The 16,687-nt window shown below is 45.2% G+C and overlaps 2 protein-coding genes across 4 annotated transcripts in view; one reads left to right on the top strand and one right to left on the bottom strand.

Annotated features, from left to right (window-relative positions):
• SUN3 (Sad1 and UNC84 domain containing 3) overlaps positions 1 to 2,309 on the bottom strand; it is a 47,118-nt gene extending 44,809 nt beyond the window's left edge. The window contains exon 1 of one of the 2 annotated variants that reach the window (XM_044946418.2): positions 2,144 to 2,309. Coding sequence is in view for 1 of the 2 variants with exons in the window: in XM_044946417.2 (XP_044802352.2) it covers positions 250 to 257 (8 nt within the window). In the remaining variant the exon portion in view is untranslated. Of the gene's footprint in view, positions 1 to 249; positions 310 to 2,143 lie in introns of those variants that run through there. The other variant, XM_044946417.2, reaches the window with a different exon arrangement.
• Positions 2,310 to 2,414: 105 nt separating this feature from the next.
• Positions 2,415 to 16,687, top strand: part of C8H7orf57 (chromosome 8 C7orf57 homolog) — a 29,454-nt gene continuing 15,181 nt past the window's right edge. The window contains exons 1-5 of one of the 2 annotated variants that reach the window (XM_006074684.4): positions 2,415 to 2,557; positions 2,783 to 2,950; positions 10,787 to 10,969; positions 12,774 to 12,882; positions 13,322 to 13,478. In XM_006074684.4, coding sequence (XP_006074746.3) covers positions 2,896 to 2,950; positions 10,787 to 10,969; positions 12,774 to 12,882; positions 13,322 to 13,478 — 504 coding nt within the window. In that variant the 5' untranslated portion in view covers positions 2,415 to 2,557; positions 2,783 to 2,895. The remainder of the gene's footprint in view (positions 2,558 to 2,782; positions 2,951 to 10,786; positions 10,970 to 12,773; positions 12,883 to 13,321; positions 13,479 to 16,687) is intronic. The other variant, XM_006074683.4, reaches the window with a different exon arrangement.

Here is a 16,687-nt window from a genome sequence, read left to right as displayed (position 1 = left end):
GAGACAGATGTCCAGGAAATCCCTAACGTTCCAGTGACTAAGGCTGTACTTCCACTGCAGGGGCTGTGGGTTCGACCCCTGGTCCAGGGAGTTCCTCCTGAAAGCCAAGTGGCATGGCCAAAAAAATTAAAAAAACATTGGTTTCTGATAGCCTGTAACAACTTAGCTTTATCAATAATAAATCATACATGATAAATGGTCTTACTATTTTTCAAATATGAAGTATTTCTTCAAAACTAATACAATTACCTTAGCATTATATATAAATTGTTGCATTCAGTTCAGTTCAGTTGCTCAGTGGTGTCCGACTCTTTGCGACCCCATGAATCGCAGCACGCCAGGCCTCCCTGTCCATCACCAACTCCTGCATTATAGGAATTTAAATTAAAACGATTTAAACTGTTCTGTTACTTTCATATATTTTTTTACTCTGTCACTTTTTCAAAACATTTTACTGTTACATCTTAAGAAAGGTAATCTGTTTAAATTTATCATAAAATGTGAAGTTTTTCTACCAAAGAGAAAGATCATTATCACTTTAATGCATAATGGAGGGGAGATGCTGGTAAGGACACAAAGAAATCCTGTCTCATTCTGTGCCAACCATAGATGATAATCTTGTTTCCATAGATGATAATCTCGGTTTTCAACTGGACTGAAAACCCAAAATGCTACCTAATACTGAAATACATAAATGTGTCAAAAAGGAAGCATTTGTCTTGAAATGATTAGATTATCATCAAACAGAAAACACCAAATTTGGAAATCCCCCCCATTTTATGAAACCGTAGTCTAAGGAATGTGCTGCATATTATGGAGGATTGAGTCTCCTGGGAATGATGTTTAGGGAAAGGAATTTATCTACTGGGTTGGAAGATGAAACAAGGATGGGCTTGAGCCTGAAGATGTGTCTTAGGAGTTTAGAAATATTAGCTTCAGTCAACAACATGAGCAAACCAAGAGCAGGCAAGAAGGAAGGGTCTGAGGGCTGTTAAAAAATCGGAATTTATACTCAAATACATGTTTTCCTCTTCCCCAAAAACTCATAAACAGTTTATAATCATATACAATATCTATGTAAGATATAAATCTCTAAGAATTTATCCATATATAAAATAGAGATATACTTTAAACAAACATCTACAAATAATTGAATATTTTTTCTCCATAAACTGCTGACTAAATCTGTACATGAAGTGAGATTGTATATGAGGAAAGGCTGGATCCTTCTAAAAACTCTGGGCTATTGTATGAAAGAAAGATCATATGTGTTAAAGTATAGCAAATAAACAGAGAAATCTTCACAATAGATTTTTCTTGTGCCATGTTTTCATTTGTATAGCAGCTCACTTACGTTCTTATTTGATTTGGCATCTGCAAATACTTGTGATTTCAGTCAAATTCCAAAAGTCAGAACTTTATTCTGAGGAATGATCACTCTTCATTATAACTCAAATCATGATTTCAACTAGTAAAGAGGGCTGTCAACTTGAGTAAGTTTCCTTCTCTTCTGTTAACCAAGCTCAGAAAGAGAGAAAGATATTCTTTAGGCAGGATGGCTTCAATCAGTAGGATACACTGTTTTAAAAAATCACCTTCTCTTGGCGCACAGTTCCCTGGGTAAACAATGCCCTGACTTATGCAAAAGGAAACCCTGTTATACTTAGTGAGAGTCTACATGTCTACCTGCAATGGGACAAACATTTGACATTGAGAAGTGACGTCTTGCTTACTTTCAAAACTGGGTCAGCTGAGGATCCTGAAAATATTATATGAGAGCTGGATAACTCACAGTGAGAGTAAATTCCCATCACAAGAATTCTCTTCTCCCTACCAAATGGTTACATCACCTCTCTTCTGCTAGATTTCTAATGCTTAACTTGTGTAGTAGCAAAAGCAGCGCCTTGTTTAAAGTTGCCAAATGACCACCGTTAAGACATTGTGATTTTTCTATTTTAGCAAAAGACAACCCTAGCTCCAACTGCTGCCTGGGCTGGTGGAATCACAGGAGGACTATAAACCAAGTTTCCAAACCAGAAATACTGAAAAAATAACGTATGAGGAAAGACGTGTGCATAGTAATTTTCCTACTAATACACAACTGGCAAAAATGGCTGTCTTTTGAGTTTTCCCAGGTACTTACTCGTCCTCTTTTTAACAATGTATTAAATAAACCGGAGATGGACAAGAAAACCGCTGTTGGGTTTTCCAGGACGTCAGGTGGGCGGAGGTCTCACCAGGAGAACTCTGAGGCTGGCACTCCCCAGCAGCCACGCTGCCAAGCCGGCGCCTCCACCTCGACAACCCCCAAGCCCCGGGCAGTTGACTGTAGGCGCCCAAGCCACGCCCCTGACGCGATTGGCCTGCCCTCACACTGCGCCGATTGGCTGCCTGTGCTCCTTCTGCGGCCGCCGGTTGGCCCAGGCCGTTGCCCTGGCGACGCGGGTTGCTGTAGTTCCGCGCCTCTCTGGGAATTTGGGATTGGTCTCAGCCGCCAGCGGGAACAGACTGGTCTCAGACTTTGCAGGTGGCACCCACCCAGACCCTAGGTCGGCAGGTGAGCGGGGTCAGACGGCCAGTGGGGTCGGGACCGGGAGGGACCCCTGGCTCCTGAAATGGGGAAGCACCGGGCTGGGGCGGGACTTCGGAACCTGTTGTCTCCTGCTGGCTACTCTGCGTGTGTGCCCATGATGCATATACCCTGGCTGGACGCGCCCCTGTTGATGGCTTGCCTGGGCATGCGCGCACTACCTGAATGGTGAGACTCCTGCATACCTGTCAGGTGGAGGAGGACGGACCGAGTAGGGGTGCGGACCCAGCCCCAGCCTCTGCAGCTCAGCCCCGGCAACGGTTCCTGGCTCACCCGTGAACACCCGGCCCAGCGTGTCTCAGGGCATGAGGAATACCAGCAAGGAGCTGCATGGGGCCGCGAGCCGCTATGCTCCCTGCGGTGAGTGACCAGAGGAGAGAAGATTTGCCTTTGTTCTGCTACTGGACAGGCTCACCTGTATTCTGCATGCTTATGTGGAGAAGGCGGTGGGGAGGGGACAGGACTAACATGGGGTACCATCAAAGAAAGCTACACACTGCCCCTGTGCCCCAGGGTGGAAGTAAGGCTTAAAAGTAAGGTGGGGATCTAGGGGTAGAGGGGAGCTTGACTTCTGGGGTTTTTTCGTTTGTTTCCTTATTTTAAACAAAAGAAAGCCAGGGTACCGGCCCACTGCTGTTAGAGCTACTCAGTTCTTGGAGCAATAGCATCTCTGAAAATTTCTCTGTATCAGTAACCATGTGTTGACTTGGACACTTTCATTTTCAGCTGCATCCTTATGTATTTCATTGATCACCTATCTCTTGCTCCTAATTTAGACTCCAACCAGGGTAACTGTCTCCTGCTTTAAGTGGATGAACACAGGAATTAAGCCTCCAGTGGAGGTTGGCACTGCAGTGGGCTTCTCATTGTGAAGTTGGAAGAAGGGAAAGAAGAAGACCTAGCTGCTGCGGTCTGATTTTGACTTTGTTTTTATTCTTCCGCATCTCGTGAAGGGCTGGAGTAGGAGGATGGAGAAGAGGGTCCTGAAGCTCTGTTGGAAGAGGCAGGGTAGGGGTTGGACTGCAGGCAGCGGGGCCCGAGTGTGGCCTTCACAGTCTCCCCGTGCTTCTTGCCCAGAGCTCTACTGTGGCCGCTACTGATGAGGCTGTGGCTGTGCTGGAATGGAGGGGAAGGGGCACAGGAGGCCTGGGTCCCAGTTTCCACTGTGGGCTCTCAGCCTGGTTTTCTGGTGTCTCAGCACCCTACTGCGTAGCCCCCCCTGTGTGCTAAACACTGTCACACTAACACTGAACTTCAGGACAGCCTGCTGAGGGGTTGTTAGCTCTGGTTTGCAGATGAGAAACCTGAGGCTTAGAGTTTCAAAAAGCTGCCCTGTTCTCCAAGGCTGAGGCTGGTTGCCAGGATCCTGCCTTTGGGTTGCCTCTCGTGGCTCAAAGACCAGAGAACTGCAGGATTGAGTCACCCTACAGTCATCTCTGAGCCGGGCTCCTTGTAGATAAAGGAAGCCAGGAGGAGACAGGGGAGCGGGTAAAGAAATCTACACGGTCGTGAGTGATCCGGTGCCAGACAGGTACTAATCACGGTTGCTGCTACTGCTAAGTCGCTTCAGTCGTGTCCGACTCTGTGCGACCCCATAGAAGGCAGCCCACGAGGCTGCCCCATCCCTGGGATTCTCCAGGCAAGAACACTGGAGTGGGTTGCCATTGCCTTCTCCAATGCATGAAAGTGAAAAGTGAAAGTGAAGTCTCTCAGTCGTATTCGACTCTTAGCGACCCCATGGATTGCAGCCCACCAGGCTCCTCCATCCATGGGATTTTCCAGGCAAGAGTACTGGAGTGGGGTGCCATTGCCTTCTCCGTTGAGAACAAGATAATTCTCACTCCTTCAACCATGTGTGTGTGTGTGTGCATGTGTGTGCACACGTGTGTTTGTGAGACAGTTGGTTCACAGTGACTCATGTGCTGACTCTCTGCAGGGCACGCCATCATAAACTGCCAACCAAATTAGAGCTCAGTTCCTGCCCGAAGCTTCCAGTAATGAGATGTAGAAACTGTTCTCTGTGGATTAATTAGTAATCAAAACACAGAGAGGAAAAATAAAGCAAGAACTGAATGCTTTCCCTCTGAAAGAAAATACTTGAGCTGAAGACAATCAGATATGATGCTCCTAAGCCCTTCCTCCTGGTTCTAAAAGTAACTCTGTGAGCTCAGGCAAACTTCTTGAAAGCTTTCCTGTTGGGTTTTTCCCCCACCCCCTTTCTCTTTTCTCCTTTTCCCTCTATTGTGTTTTCGCTATAGTTTTCATCTCATTACTGTTGTTTAGATATTTTAAAGATTTTTCCATGAACATTCATTTTTTACGCAGTGAACTCAGCTTTAGTTCTAAGTAGAAATTGTGTGGCTAACTTTTAGCTATGGAAGAAGGTGACTTCTTGTTCCTGGGATCCGTGTGTGCTTGTGTAAAGCCATCTTATTCAGCCTGTTTTCCTGTGATCCTGCTGTATCACTCGAATTCTCCAGAGCCCAACAACATCTGTGCCTGTGTGTATATGTGTGTGTGTGTGTGTGTGTGTGTAGAAAGAGAAAGGGAGATTGACTGAGACATTGATTTATTTTAAGGAACTGGCTCACACAGTTGTGGAGCAGGCCAAGAAGGAGCTGATGCTACAGTCCTGGGTTGGAAGGCCGTCTGGGGGCAGAATTCCTTCCTTCTCAGGAGACCTCAGTCTGGGAACTGTGGCCTAGCCAAGTGGATGCAGGAAATCACCCATCGCACCTGCCAGGAGCTGGTCCTGTGTTAGACCCTGACTGCCATACATTTTGGACAGCTGGTTCCAGTAAGCTCTTAAATTCTAGAGACACTTGTGCCATGGTAGTGGCATCTTTTTAATTTCACATCCCTCCTAGATTTTGTTCCCCTAGTTCTCAGTCAGCTGTGATGTCTGTTCTTATATTTGGACACGTGGGTTCATCGTTTTCAGATGCAAAGTGTTACCAGAACACCAACAGCCCGAGTGTCTTCTCTCTGTGGGATTATGAGTGGACCTGATAACTGCAGGTCCCTGGGCTTCTGCTGACACCTCTTGCTCCTGGCAGAGACCCTCACAGGTGGTCACCAAAGCCACCTGCAGGGTTCTGTCCTGGGTGCCCACTGAGGGGCCTCAGGGCTCTGCAAGGCCCGTTCTACTCACCACCCATGACCACTCTCTGGGGGAGGTAGGGATCAACAGATCAATGGGGAGGGAGGTGAGAGAGTAAGCTGGCCTTCTCTTACCCCCCTTTGCCCTCCCACCCTCGTCTTTATCCGATCTCAGATCCTAGAAATCTCACACACTGTTTAAAACGTATTTGTTTATTTTGGCTGCACTGTCTCTTCGCTGCTTGCACGGACCTTCCCCAGTTGTGGTAAGCAGGCGTCTCACTGCAGTGGCTTCTCCTGTCGGCAGAGCGCAGGCTCTAGGGCACACAGGCTTCAGGAGTCGCAGCGCGTGGCCTCAGTAGTGTGGTGCGTGGTCTTAGTTGCTCCAAGATTGCACAAGGGATCTTTCCAGACCAGGGATCGAACTCACATCCCCTGCATTGGCAGACGGATTTTTAACCACTGGACACACCCTTTATCTGTACTCATCGCACGTCAGTTTTGCGGGACCCAACTGGATGTTTCCACGGGAACCATACTCAGCCCCCAATCAGTCTGCAGCCTGAGAGGGCAGGGCAAAGCCCCTGCCTCTCTGTTCAGCAACTCTTCAGGGTGCTTCGCCCCTTTTCTGTCTGACCTCTCGGGATGTCCTGCTTCCCGCCTCGAGCAAAAGGAAAGCTGAGGGGCTTGTGTGGAGAGGGTGCGACCAGCGTCTAGGAGGAGGGCCTGCCAGGATGCCCCCCTGGGGGGTGGGTGTCAGGTCAGGTTGTTCACCATCCAGCCTTCCTGAGGTGGCACTCGGTCCTGCTCCTGTCAAATTAGCAAACACGTTCACTAAAGCTGTGACTTCTGTCTCAGTATGTTTTTTTAATTGAAGTATACAGCTGATTTGCAATGTGGTTTGTGCTAGTTTCAGATGTACAGCAAAGTTATTCAGTTACACACACACATATATATACATTCTTTTTCAAATTCTTTCCATTATAGGTTATTAAAAGATACTGAGTATAATTCCCTGTGCTATACAGTGGGTCCTTATTGAGTATCTGTTTTATATATAGCAGTGTGTACATGTAAATCACAACCTTCTAATTTATGCCTCCCCTCATCTTTCCCCTTTGGTAATCATTAAGTCTGTTTTCTATGTCTGTGAGTCTATTTCTGTTTTGTAATTAAGTTTATTTGTATCATTTATCCATCCATGTTGCTGCAATGGCATTAGTTCATTCTTTTTTATGGCTATGTAGTATTCCATATGCACCACATCTTCTTTATCCATTCATCTGTTGATGGACATTTAGGTTGTCTTCATATCCTGACTATTTTAAATAGTGCTGCTATGAACATTGGGGTGCATGTATCTTTTTGAATTAGAGTTTTCTTCTTTTCTAGATATATGCCCAAGAGTGGGATTGTAGGATTGTATGGAAGCTCTATTTTGGTTTCATAAGAAAGCACCATAGTATTCTCCATAATGGCTGCACCAATTTACATTCCCACCAGCAGTGTAGGAGGGTTCCCTTTCCTCCCCACCCACAGCATTTTTTGTTTGTAGACTTTTTGATGATGACCATTCTACAAAACTACGATGACCTCACTGTAGTTTTGATGTGTGTCTGTCTGCTGCACTCAATATGCCAGCAAATTTGGAAAACTCAGCAGTGGCCACAAAACTGGAAAAGGTCAATTTTCATTCCAATCCCAAAGAAAGGCAATGCCAAAGAATGCTCAAACTGCAGTGCAGTTGTGCTCATTTTACCTGCTAGAAAGGTTATGCTGAAATCCTTCAAGCTAGGCTTCAGCAATACATGAACTGAGAACCTCCAGATGTACAAGCTGGATTTAGAAAAGGCAAAAGATCAGAGATCAGATGATTCGTTGGATCATAGAAAAAGCAAGAGAATTCAAAAAAACATCTACTTCTGTTTCATTGACTACGCTAACACCTTTGACTGTGTGGATCACAACAAACTGGAAAATTCTTAAAGAGATGGGAATACCAGACCACCTGACTTGCCTCCTGAGAAAACTGTATGCAGGTCAAGAAGCAACAGTTAGAACTGGACATGGAACAGCAGACTGGTTCAAAATTGAGAAAGGAGTACGTCAGGCTGTATATTGTCACTCTGCTTATTTTATTTATATGCAGAGTACATCATGCTAAATGCCAGGCTGGATGAAGCACAAGCTGGAATCAAGATTGCCAGGAGAAATATCAGTAACCTCAGATAACACCACTGTAATGGCAGAAAGTGAAGAGGAACTAAAGAGCCTCTTGATGAAGGTGAAAAAGCTGGCTTAAAACTCAACATTCAAAAAACTAAAATAATGAGATCCAGTCCCATCACTTCATGGCAAATAGAAGGAGAAAAAGTGGAAGTAGTGACAGGTTTTATTTTCTTGGGCTCCAAAATCACTGTAGACGGTGACTGCAGCCATGAAATTCAAAGACACTTGATCCTTGGAAAGAAAGCTATGACAGACCTAGACAGCATATTCAAAAGCAGAGACATTACTTTGCTGACAAAGGCCAAAAAAGCCAAAGCTATGGTGTTTCCAAGAGTCATGTACAGATGTGAGAGTTGGACCATAAAGAAGGCTGAGCACCAAAGAACTGATGCTTTCAAACTGCGGCACTGGAGGAGACTCTTGAGAGTCCCTTGGACAGCAAGGAGATTAAAGCAGTCAGTCCTAAAGGAAATCAACCCTGAATATTCATTGGAAGGACTGGTGCTGAAGCTAAAGCTTCAATACTTTGGCTACTTGATTCAAAGAGCTGACTCATTGGAAAAGACGCTGATGCTGGGAAAGATTGAAGGCAGGAGGAGAAAGGTGTGACAGAGGATGAGGTGGTTGGATGGCATCACCAACTCAATGAATGTGAACTTGAGCAAACTCTGGAAGACAGTGAAGGACAGGGGTGTGTGACATGCTGCAGTCCGTGGGGTCACAGAGTCGGACATGGCTTAGTGACTGAACAACAACAATAATTGATGATGTTGAGTGTATTTTCATGTGCCTATTGGCCATCTGTATGTCTCCTTTGGAGAAATGTCTAGCTTTTCTGACCATTTTTTGATTGGGTTTTTTGGGGGTTTTTGTTGTTGTTATTGCATTATATGAGCTGTTTGTGTATTTTGGACAGAAGCCTTTGTCCATCACATAGTTTGCAAGTATTTTCTCCCAGTCCATAGTTTGTCTTTTCATGTTGCTTAGGTTTCCTTGGCTGTGCAAAAGCTTGTAAGTTTGATTAGTCCCCTTTGTTTCTTTTTGTTTTTATTTCTATTGCCTTTGGAAACTGACCTAAGAAGACATTGTTATGGTTTATGTCAGAGAATGTTTTGCCTGTGCTGTCTTCTAGGAGCTTTATGGTGTCATGTCATATTTTTCTCTCAGCCATTCTGAGTTTATTTTTGTGTGTGGTGAGAAAGTGTGTTCTAGATTCATTGATTTAAATGTGACTGTCCAGATTTCCCAATACCACTTGCTGAAGAGACTGTCTTTTCCCCCTTGTATAGTCTTGCCTCCTTCGTCAAAGGTTAGTTGACCACAGGTGTGTGGGTTTATTTCAGGGCTCTTTATTCTAGCCCATTGATTGGTTTGTCTGTTTTTATGCCAGTACCACACTGTTTTTGATTACTGTAGGTTTGTAGTATTGTCTGAAGTCTGGGAGAATTATGTCTCCAGCTTTTCCTTTTTCCTCAAGATTGGTTGAAAATTCTGGATCTTTTAATATTCCATGTAAATTTTAGGATTATTTGTTCTAGTTCTGTGAAAAATGTCATGGGTAATTTGATAGGGATCACGTTACAGCTGTAAATTGCTTTGGGTAGTATGGTCTTTTTAACAGTATTAATTCTTCCAACCTAGGAGCATGGGATATCTTTCCATTTCTTTAAATCATCTTCAATTTCCCTTACAATTAGCAGCATATGTGTCTTCTGCCTCCTTGATCAGATTTATTCCTAAGTATTTTATTTTATTTATTTATTTTTGATGCTATTTTAAAAGGGATTTTTTTTTTTACTTTGTGATATTTCATTATTAGTATAAAGAAAGGCAACAGATTTCTGTATGCTAATCTTGTATCCTGCTATGTGGTTAAATTCATTTATCATTTTTGGTAGTTTTTGTTTGGAGTCTTTAGGGTTTTCTGTATGTAGTATCATGTCACTGTGTATAATAACAATTTTACCTCTTTCCGACCAATTTGAATACATTTTATTTATTTTTCTTTGTTGACTGCTCTGCCTAGGACTCCAGTACTATGTTGAATAGAAGTGGTAAGAATGGGCATCACTGTCTTGTTCCAGTGTTTAGTGGGGAGGTTTTCAGCTTTTTACCATTGAGTATTATGCTGGCTGTGTGTTTGTCATAGTAGCTTTTTATTATGTTGAAATAGGTCCCTCTGTGCCCACTTTGGTGAGAGTTTTTAATCATGAAATCTCAGTGTTTTAAAAGTCTAAGTTGATCAAATCTTGGCCAACTTTTGGCCACATAGTCCAGAGACTTGCCCATGTTTAAGTGATTTTGGATCTTTCTGGAATGTGTGGGTACATGATGCATGCTCAGTCGTGTCTGACTCTTTGCGACCCCATAGACTGTATAGCCCATCTGGGTCCATGGGATTTACAGGCAAGAATACTGGAGTGGGTTGCCATTTCTTGCTCCATCAGGAATGCATACTCCCTGGCATATCCAGAAATGCAGTCAAGTCCCAATTCAGGGAAGATTGAAGGAGAAGAGAGATAGACAATTAGGGAATTTGGAAACCTCACTGGGAGGCTAAGACTCCCAGGGAAGGGCTCTGGTCTCACTGCTTTGGGACAGCGGGGCAGCTGGGCGCAGAGGCCAGCCGGCCCCCTCGAGGGTGTTCTCCTGCTGGGCACTGTGGCTGCTGCTGGTGGCCTTTAGGATCTGCCGACTACATGACCGCAGGGAGACGCGTCAGGTAACAGGTGTTCAGAAGAGGGCAATTTCTCCTTTGCCTGTGTCCTGGGGAGGGTGAGACAGCCTCCTTGATGTCTCCTGGGCAGGGGACCAAGCCAGCTTGGGTTCTGTGAGTAACATCCCGACCCTGGGCCTCCTCTTCCCTAGACTGGTATTACCACCTTCCTGTGAAGCAGTCAGAGAAGGCCGTGGACGCCCCGCCAGCATCACAGATTCCTGGCCTCAGCGACCCGAGGGAAGCCCCTGGGCACACGCTTGGGCTGCGGAGGTACTGGGTGAAGGAGACAGACTCGGAGTACGTGAAGCTGGCCAAGCAAGGTGGCCGCCCTGGTGAGTGCTTTTGTGTGTGTGGGGGCGGTGGGCAGGTGGTGTGACCTTGTCGTCTGGACATCCAGATGCCAACTGTGATCTGGACACATGTTACTGTCAAGTGTAGGAATTTTGCCTGAGGTCATAGGACATCCAGGTCACCTGTCACAGCCCAGGGTGCAGACTCTTCAGGGACATACTGCCGTTTATGGGAAAGACCGGCTGGACTGTGCATTCACCAGACTGGGATTTTCTTTGGATTTCTCCTGAGCACCACCCTGGGGTGACTCCCACGCCAGCCTCACTGTCTAACTGCAGAGTCGTGGTCTCTGCACTGACTGAGGTCACCCTTCGGGGGGTAAGAAGGCGTTGCCCCTTCATCAGTTGCCCGTGAAGCGTCTTTGCTTCCTGTTGCTCGGTCTCCTCTTCCCTCAGGGGTGTATTAATATGTTCTGCATGGTAGAGACTGATGAGTGTCAGCGGTGACGCTGACCAACATCCGACCTTTATCCACGATTTCGCTGAGAAAGTCTTGCTCAGTTGTGCTAACTCAGGTTGCTGCTCAGGTTAGGAGTCACGTCTGGAACACCTTCTGCCGGGCCTTTGTGGAGAGCAACCCTGAGAAACGCTGACCTTTCTCTTTCTGGCCGCCGTTCCTTCCGTGAAGGTTGTCGCGGAGAAGGTGGGCTATGTGGCAGATGGTGGCATCTGGGCCGTGATGCTACCAAGCCCAGAACAGACTGTGTGACTCGTTGTGTGTGAAGCACAGAAGCAGGGTCCCCTCCTCACTCTGAGCCTCGGGCTAAAAGAACATCAGTGGGACAGCTGGCGAAATCTGAATAAGATCTGTAATTGGATAAAAGGATTGCATCACACTGACTTCCTGATTTTGATCACTGCGCTGTGATTATGTCATAACTGTCACTGGAAACACCCGACGTGGTCCCCCAAAGAGCAACAGACAGTGACAATGCTAATGGGGGAGAGAGAGAAAGAACGAGCAAATGGGAAACGAAGCATGGTGTTTGGGGAATCTGGGTGACAGGTATAGCGGAATTCATACCATTTGAGGGAACTTTTGTCTACATTTTAAATATTTAAAAAATGAAAGTTCAAATAATAAAAAAGTTTCAAATGTCTACTAATAGTATCGGCCACTGCCCCGCTTAGCAGGCAAAACCTGCTTAGCAGGCAAACCAGTCACTCCCAGCTGGGGCCTGTCGACCCCCTGCCTGAGCCGCCCCTGTGAAAAGCCTCCAGCCTGGGGGAGGGGGACGAAGACCTGGCAGCAAGTGGGTGGGTTGGGAGCTGGAGTGAGTCTCTGTGCCTCTCAGCCTGGCTCTGAAGGGGACACTGGTTAACAGGACCCCTACTCTCATGATTTAGAGGGGCTGGTGCCCGCTTCTCATCAGAAACCTGGAGGCTTACCCCCAGAAATGCCCCGGGTGTGAAGGAGTAGGGACACAGAACAGACCCTCCTGGGCTGAGAGAGGAGACAGCAAGCCGCCCCCTGGCCCCCGGCCCAATGAGTTTTGTCTCCACAGTCGTTGGCCTGGAGCAACGACACCCCCCACCTCCTCCAGGGACACTTGGATGGGAGGAGGAGGTGGCGGGGCAGAGGGAGGGGCTGTTCTCTGGGCACCAGGCAGCACTGGCAGGTGAGAACCAGGGACACCCTGACATCCGCCCCCCGCCCCCCGACCCCAGTCAGAGAAGCCCAGGAGGAAGCCCAGTTCCCTTGTCAGCAGCAGGGACCTGCTGGCTGGTGATGCTCAGGCTCGGATGGGGGTGGTGATGCTCACCGCCGCATCTTTTTGCCTTCGAGATCTGTTGAAGCACTTTGCCCCTGGGACCATGAAGGGCTCCCCGGTGGCCTACTCCTTGCCAGACTGGTACATCCACCACAGCAAGCCGCCGACAGCAGACCAGAGACAGTGAGTGTCCTGACCCCACGTTGCAGCCACCGCCCAGCCCGGCACCCTCAGCCTCTGACTTCGCTCCCGGCCACTCCGCCTGCAGCCTCCTTGCCCCTGCAGCCCTTTTCTCTCTCACCCTTCCTGGCACTCTGTTGGCTGCCCAGCTTCTCCTGGGCCCTGCATCCCGGAGGCTTCCCCCTTCCCTGCTGTCTTTTCCCTCCCTTCTTCCTTCCCTTCCCTCCCCCTCTCAACTCTTCCCCTTCCCTTCCTCCTTTCCCCCAGCTAAGAGTTGGAAGTTTATCCTAGCTGAATGAGGAGCCAAGAAAATGAGGGGTGGGGGAGGTGGGTGGGGCCTGGAGAAGGTCAGTACCGGGTGCTGGAGTTGGGGAAGCAGGGGAGGGGGAATCCGGAGGTGGTCCTAAGCAGCTGGCCGGGGCCCTTCCCTTTGTTTCTGCAGGGTCCCTGCTGTGTCCATACCTGACTACATGGTTTATGAAGAGTTTAACCCAGATCAGGCCACTGGCAACTTCGAGTCCAGAATGGGTCCCTTTGACTTTGACATGAAGACGATTTGGCAAAGAGAGGCCGAGGAACTTGAAAAGAAGAAAAAAAAGGTGACAGGAGCACCAGATAGATAGCATGGCATTGCTTGTCAGCTGTGTGTGTCTCGTGGCCCTGGAATCTGCCTTTTAAGTTTGATTTTTTCAAAGGCCAGTTGTTGTTCAGTCGCTCAGTCATATCCCACTCTTTGCAACCCCATGGACTGCAGCATACTAATCTTCCCTGTCTGTCACCATCTCCCAGAGTTTGCTCAAACTCATGTCCATTGAGTCGGTGATGCCATCCAACCATCTGATCCTCTGTCATCCCCTTCTCCTCCTGCCTTCAAACTTTCCCAGAATCAGAGTCTTTTCCAGTGAGTTGGCTCTTCGCATCAGATAGCCAAAGTATTGGAAAATACAAAGGTCAGAGGCCAAAATAAATTAACTTCCTTTTCTCCTTTTTTTTTATAATAACATTTTTTAAATATAGATTTATTTATTTTAATTGGAGGCTAATTACTTTACAATATTGTATTGGTTTTGCCATACATCAACATGAATCCGCCATGGGTATACACGTGTTCCCAATCCTGAACCCCCCTCCCACCTCCCTCCCCATACCATCCCTCTGGGTCATCCCAGTGCACCAGCCCCAAGCATCCTGTATCATGCATCAAACTTGGACTGGTGATTCGTTTCATATATGATATTATACATGTTTCAATGCCATTCTCCCAAATCATCCCACTGTCTCCCTCTCGCACAGAGTCCAAAAGACTGTTCTATACATCTGTGTCTCTTTTGCTATCTTGCATATAGGGTTATCATTACCATCTTTCTAAATTCCATATATATGCGTTAGTATACTGTATTGTTGTTTTTCTTACTGGCTTACTTCACTCTGTATAATAGGCTCCAGTTTCATCCACCTCATTAGAACTGATTCAAATGTATTCTTTTTAATGGCTGAGTAATACTCCATTGTGCATATGTACCACAGCTTTCTTATCCATTCATCTGCTGATGGACATCTAGGTTGCTTCCATGTCCTGGCTATATAAACAATGCTGCGATGAACATTGGGGGTACACATGTCTCTTTCAGTTCTGGTTTCCTTGGTATGTATGCCCAGTAGTGGGATTGCTGGGTTATAAGACAGTTCTATTTCCAGTTTTTTAAGGAATCTCCACACTGTTCTCCATAGTGGCTGTACTAGTTTGTATTCTCACCAACAGTGTAAGAGAGTTCCCTTTTCTCCACACCCTCTCCAGCATTTATTGCTTGTAGACTTTTGGATCGTAGCCATTCTGACTGGCATGAAATGGTACCTCATTGTGGTTTTGATTTGCATTTCTCTGATAATGAGTGATGTTGAACATTTTTTCATGTGTTTGTTAGCCATCTGTATGTCTTCTTTGGAGAAATGTCTGTTTAGTTCTTTGGCCCATTTTTTGATTGGGTCGTTTATTTTTCTGGAATTGAGCTGCAGGAGTTGCTTGTATATTTTTGAGATTAGTTCTTTGTCAGTTGCTTCATTTGCTATTATTTTCTCCCATTCTGAAGGCTATCTTTTCACCTTGCTTATAGTTTCCTTTGTTGTGCAGAAGCTTTTAATTTTAATTAAGTCACATTTGTTTATTTTTGCTTTTATTTCCAATATTTTGGGAGGTGGGTCATAGAGGATCCTGCTGTGATTTATGTCGGAGAGTGATTTACCTATGTTCTCCTCTAGGAGTTTTATAGTTTCTGGTCTTATGTTTAGATCTTTAATCCATTTTGAGTTTATTTTTGTGTATGGTGTTAGAAAGTGTTCTAGTTTCATTTGTTTACAAGTGGTTGACCAGTTTTCCCAGCACCACTTGTTAAAGAGATTGTCTTTTCTCCATTGTATATTCTTGCCTCCTTTGTCAAAGATAAGGTGTCCATAGGTGCGTGGATTTATCTCTGGGCTTTCTATTTTGTTCCATTGATCTATATTTCTGTCTTTGTGCCAGTACTATACTGTCTTGATGACTATGGCTTTGTAGTAGAGACTGAAGTCAGGCAGGTTGATTCCTCCAGTTCCATTCTTCTTTCTCAAGATTGCTTTGGCTATTCAAGGTTTTTTTTGTATTTCCATACAAATTGTGAAATTATTTGTTCTAGCTCTGTGAAAAATACCGTTGGTATCTTGATAGGGATTGCATTGAATCTATAGATTGCTTTGGGTAGTATACTCATTTTCACTATATTGATTCTTCCAATCCATGAACATGGTATATTTCTCCATCTATTAGTGTCCTCTTTGATTTCTTTCACCAGTGTTTTATACTTTTCTATATATAGGTCTTTTGTTTCTCTAGGTAGATATATTCCTAAGTATTTTATTCTTTTCATTGCAGTGTGAATGGAATTGTTTCCTTAATTTCTCTTTCTATTTTCTCATTATTAGTGCATAGGAATGCAAGGGATTTCTGTGTATTGATTTTATATCCTGCAACTTTACTATATTCATTGATTAGTTCTAGTAATTTTCTGGAGTCTTTAGGGTTTTCTATGTAGAGGATCATGTCATCTGCAAACAGTGAAAGTTTTACTTCTTCTTTTCCAATTTGGATTCCTTTTATTTCTTTTTCTGCTCTGATTGCTGTGACCAAAACTTCCAAAGCTATGTTGAATAGTAGTGGTGAAAGTGGGCACCCTTGTCTTGTTCCTGACTTTAGGGGAAATGTTTTCAATTTTTCATCATTGAGGATAATGTTTGCTGTGGGTTTGTCATATATAGCTATTATGATGTTGAGGTGTGTTCCTTCTATTCTTGCTTTCTGGAGAGTTTTTATCATAAATGGATGTTGAATTTTGTCAAAGGCTTCCTCTGCATCTATTGAGACAATCATATGGCTTTTATTTTTCAATTTGTTAATGTGGTGTATTACATTGCTTGATTTGCGGATATTGAAGAATCCTTGCATCCCTGGGATAAAGCCCACTTGGTCATGGTGCATGATCTTTTTAATGTGTTGTTGGTTTCTGGTTGCTAGAATTTTGTTAAGGATTTTTACATCAATGTTCATCAGTGATATTGGCCTGTAGTTTTCTTTTTTTGTGGCATCTTTGTCAGGTTTTGGTATTAGGGTGATGGTGGCCTCATAGAATGAGTTTGGAAGTTTACCTTCCTCTACAACTTTCTGGAAGAGTTTGAGTAGGATAGGTGTTAGCTCTTCTCTAAATTTTTGGTAGCATTCAGCTGTGAAGCCATCTGGACCTGGGCTTTTGTTTGCTGGAAGATTTCTGATTATAGT

The sequence above is a fragment of the Bubalus bubalis genome, chromosome 8 (genome assembly GCF_019923935.1).
Source record: "Bubalus bubalis isolate 160015118507 breed Murrah chromosome 8, NDDB_SH_1, whole genome shotgun sequence".
Taxonomy (NCBI): Eukaryota; Metazoa; Chordata; class Mammalia; order Artiodactyla; family Bovidae; genus Bubalus; species Bubalus bubalis.
The sequence above is the reverse complement of the archived record's forward strand: the minus strand, read 5'-3'. Positions and strand labels throughout refer to the sequence as shown.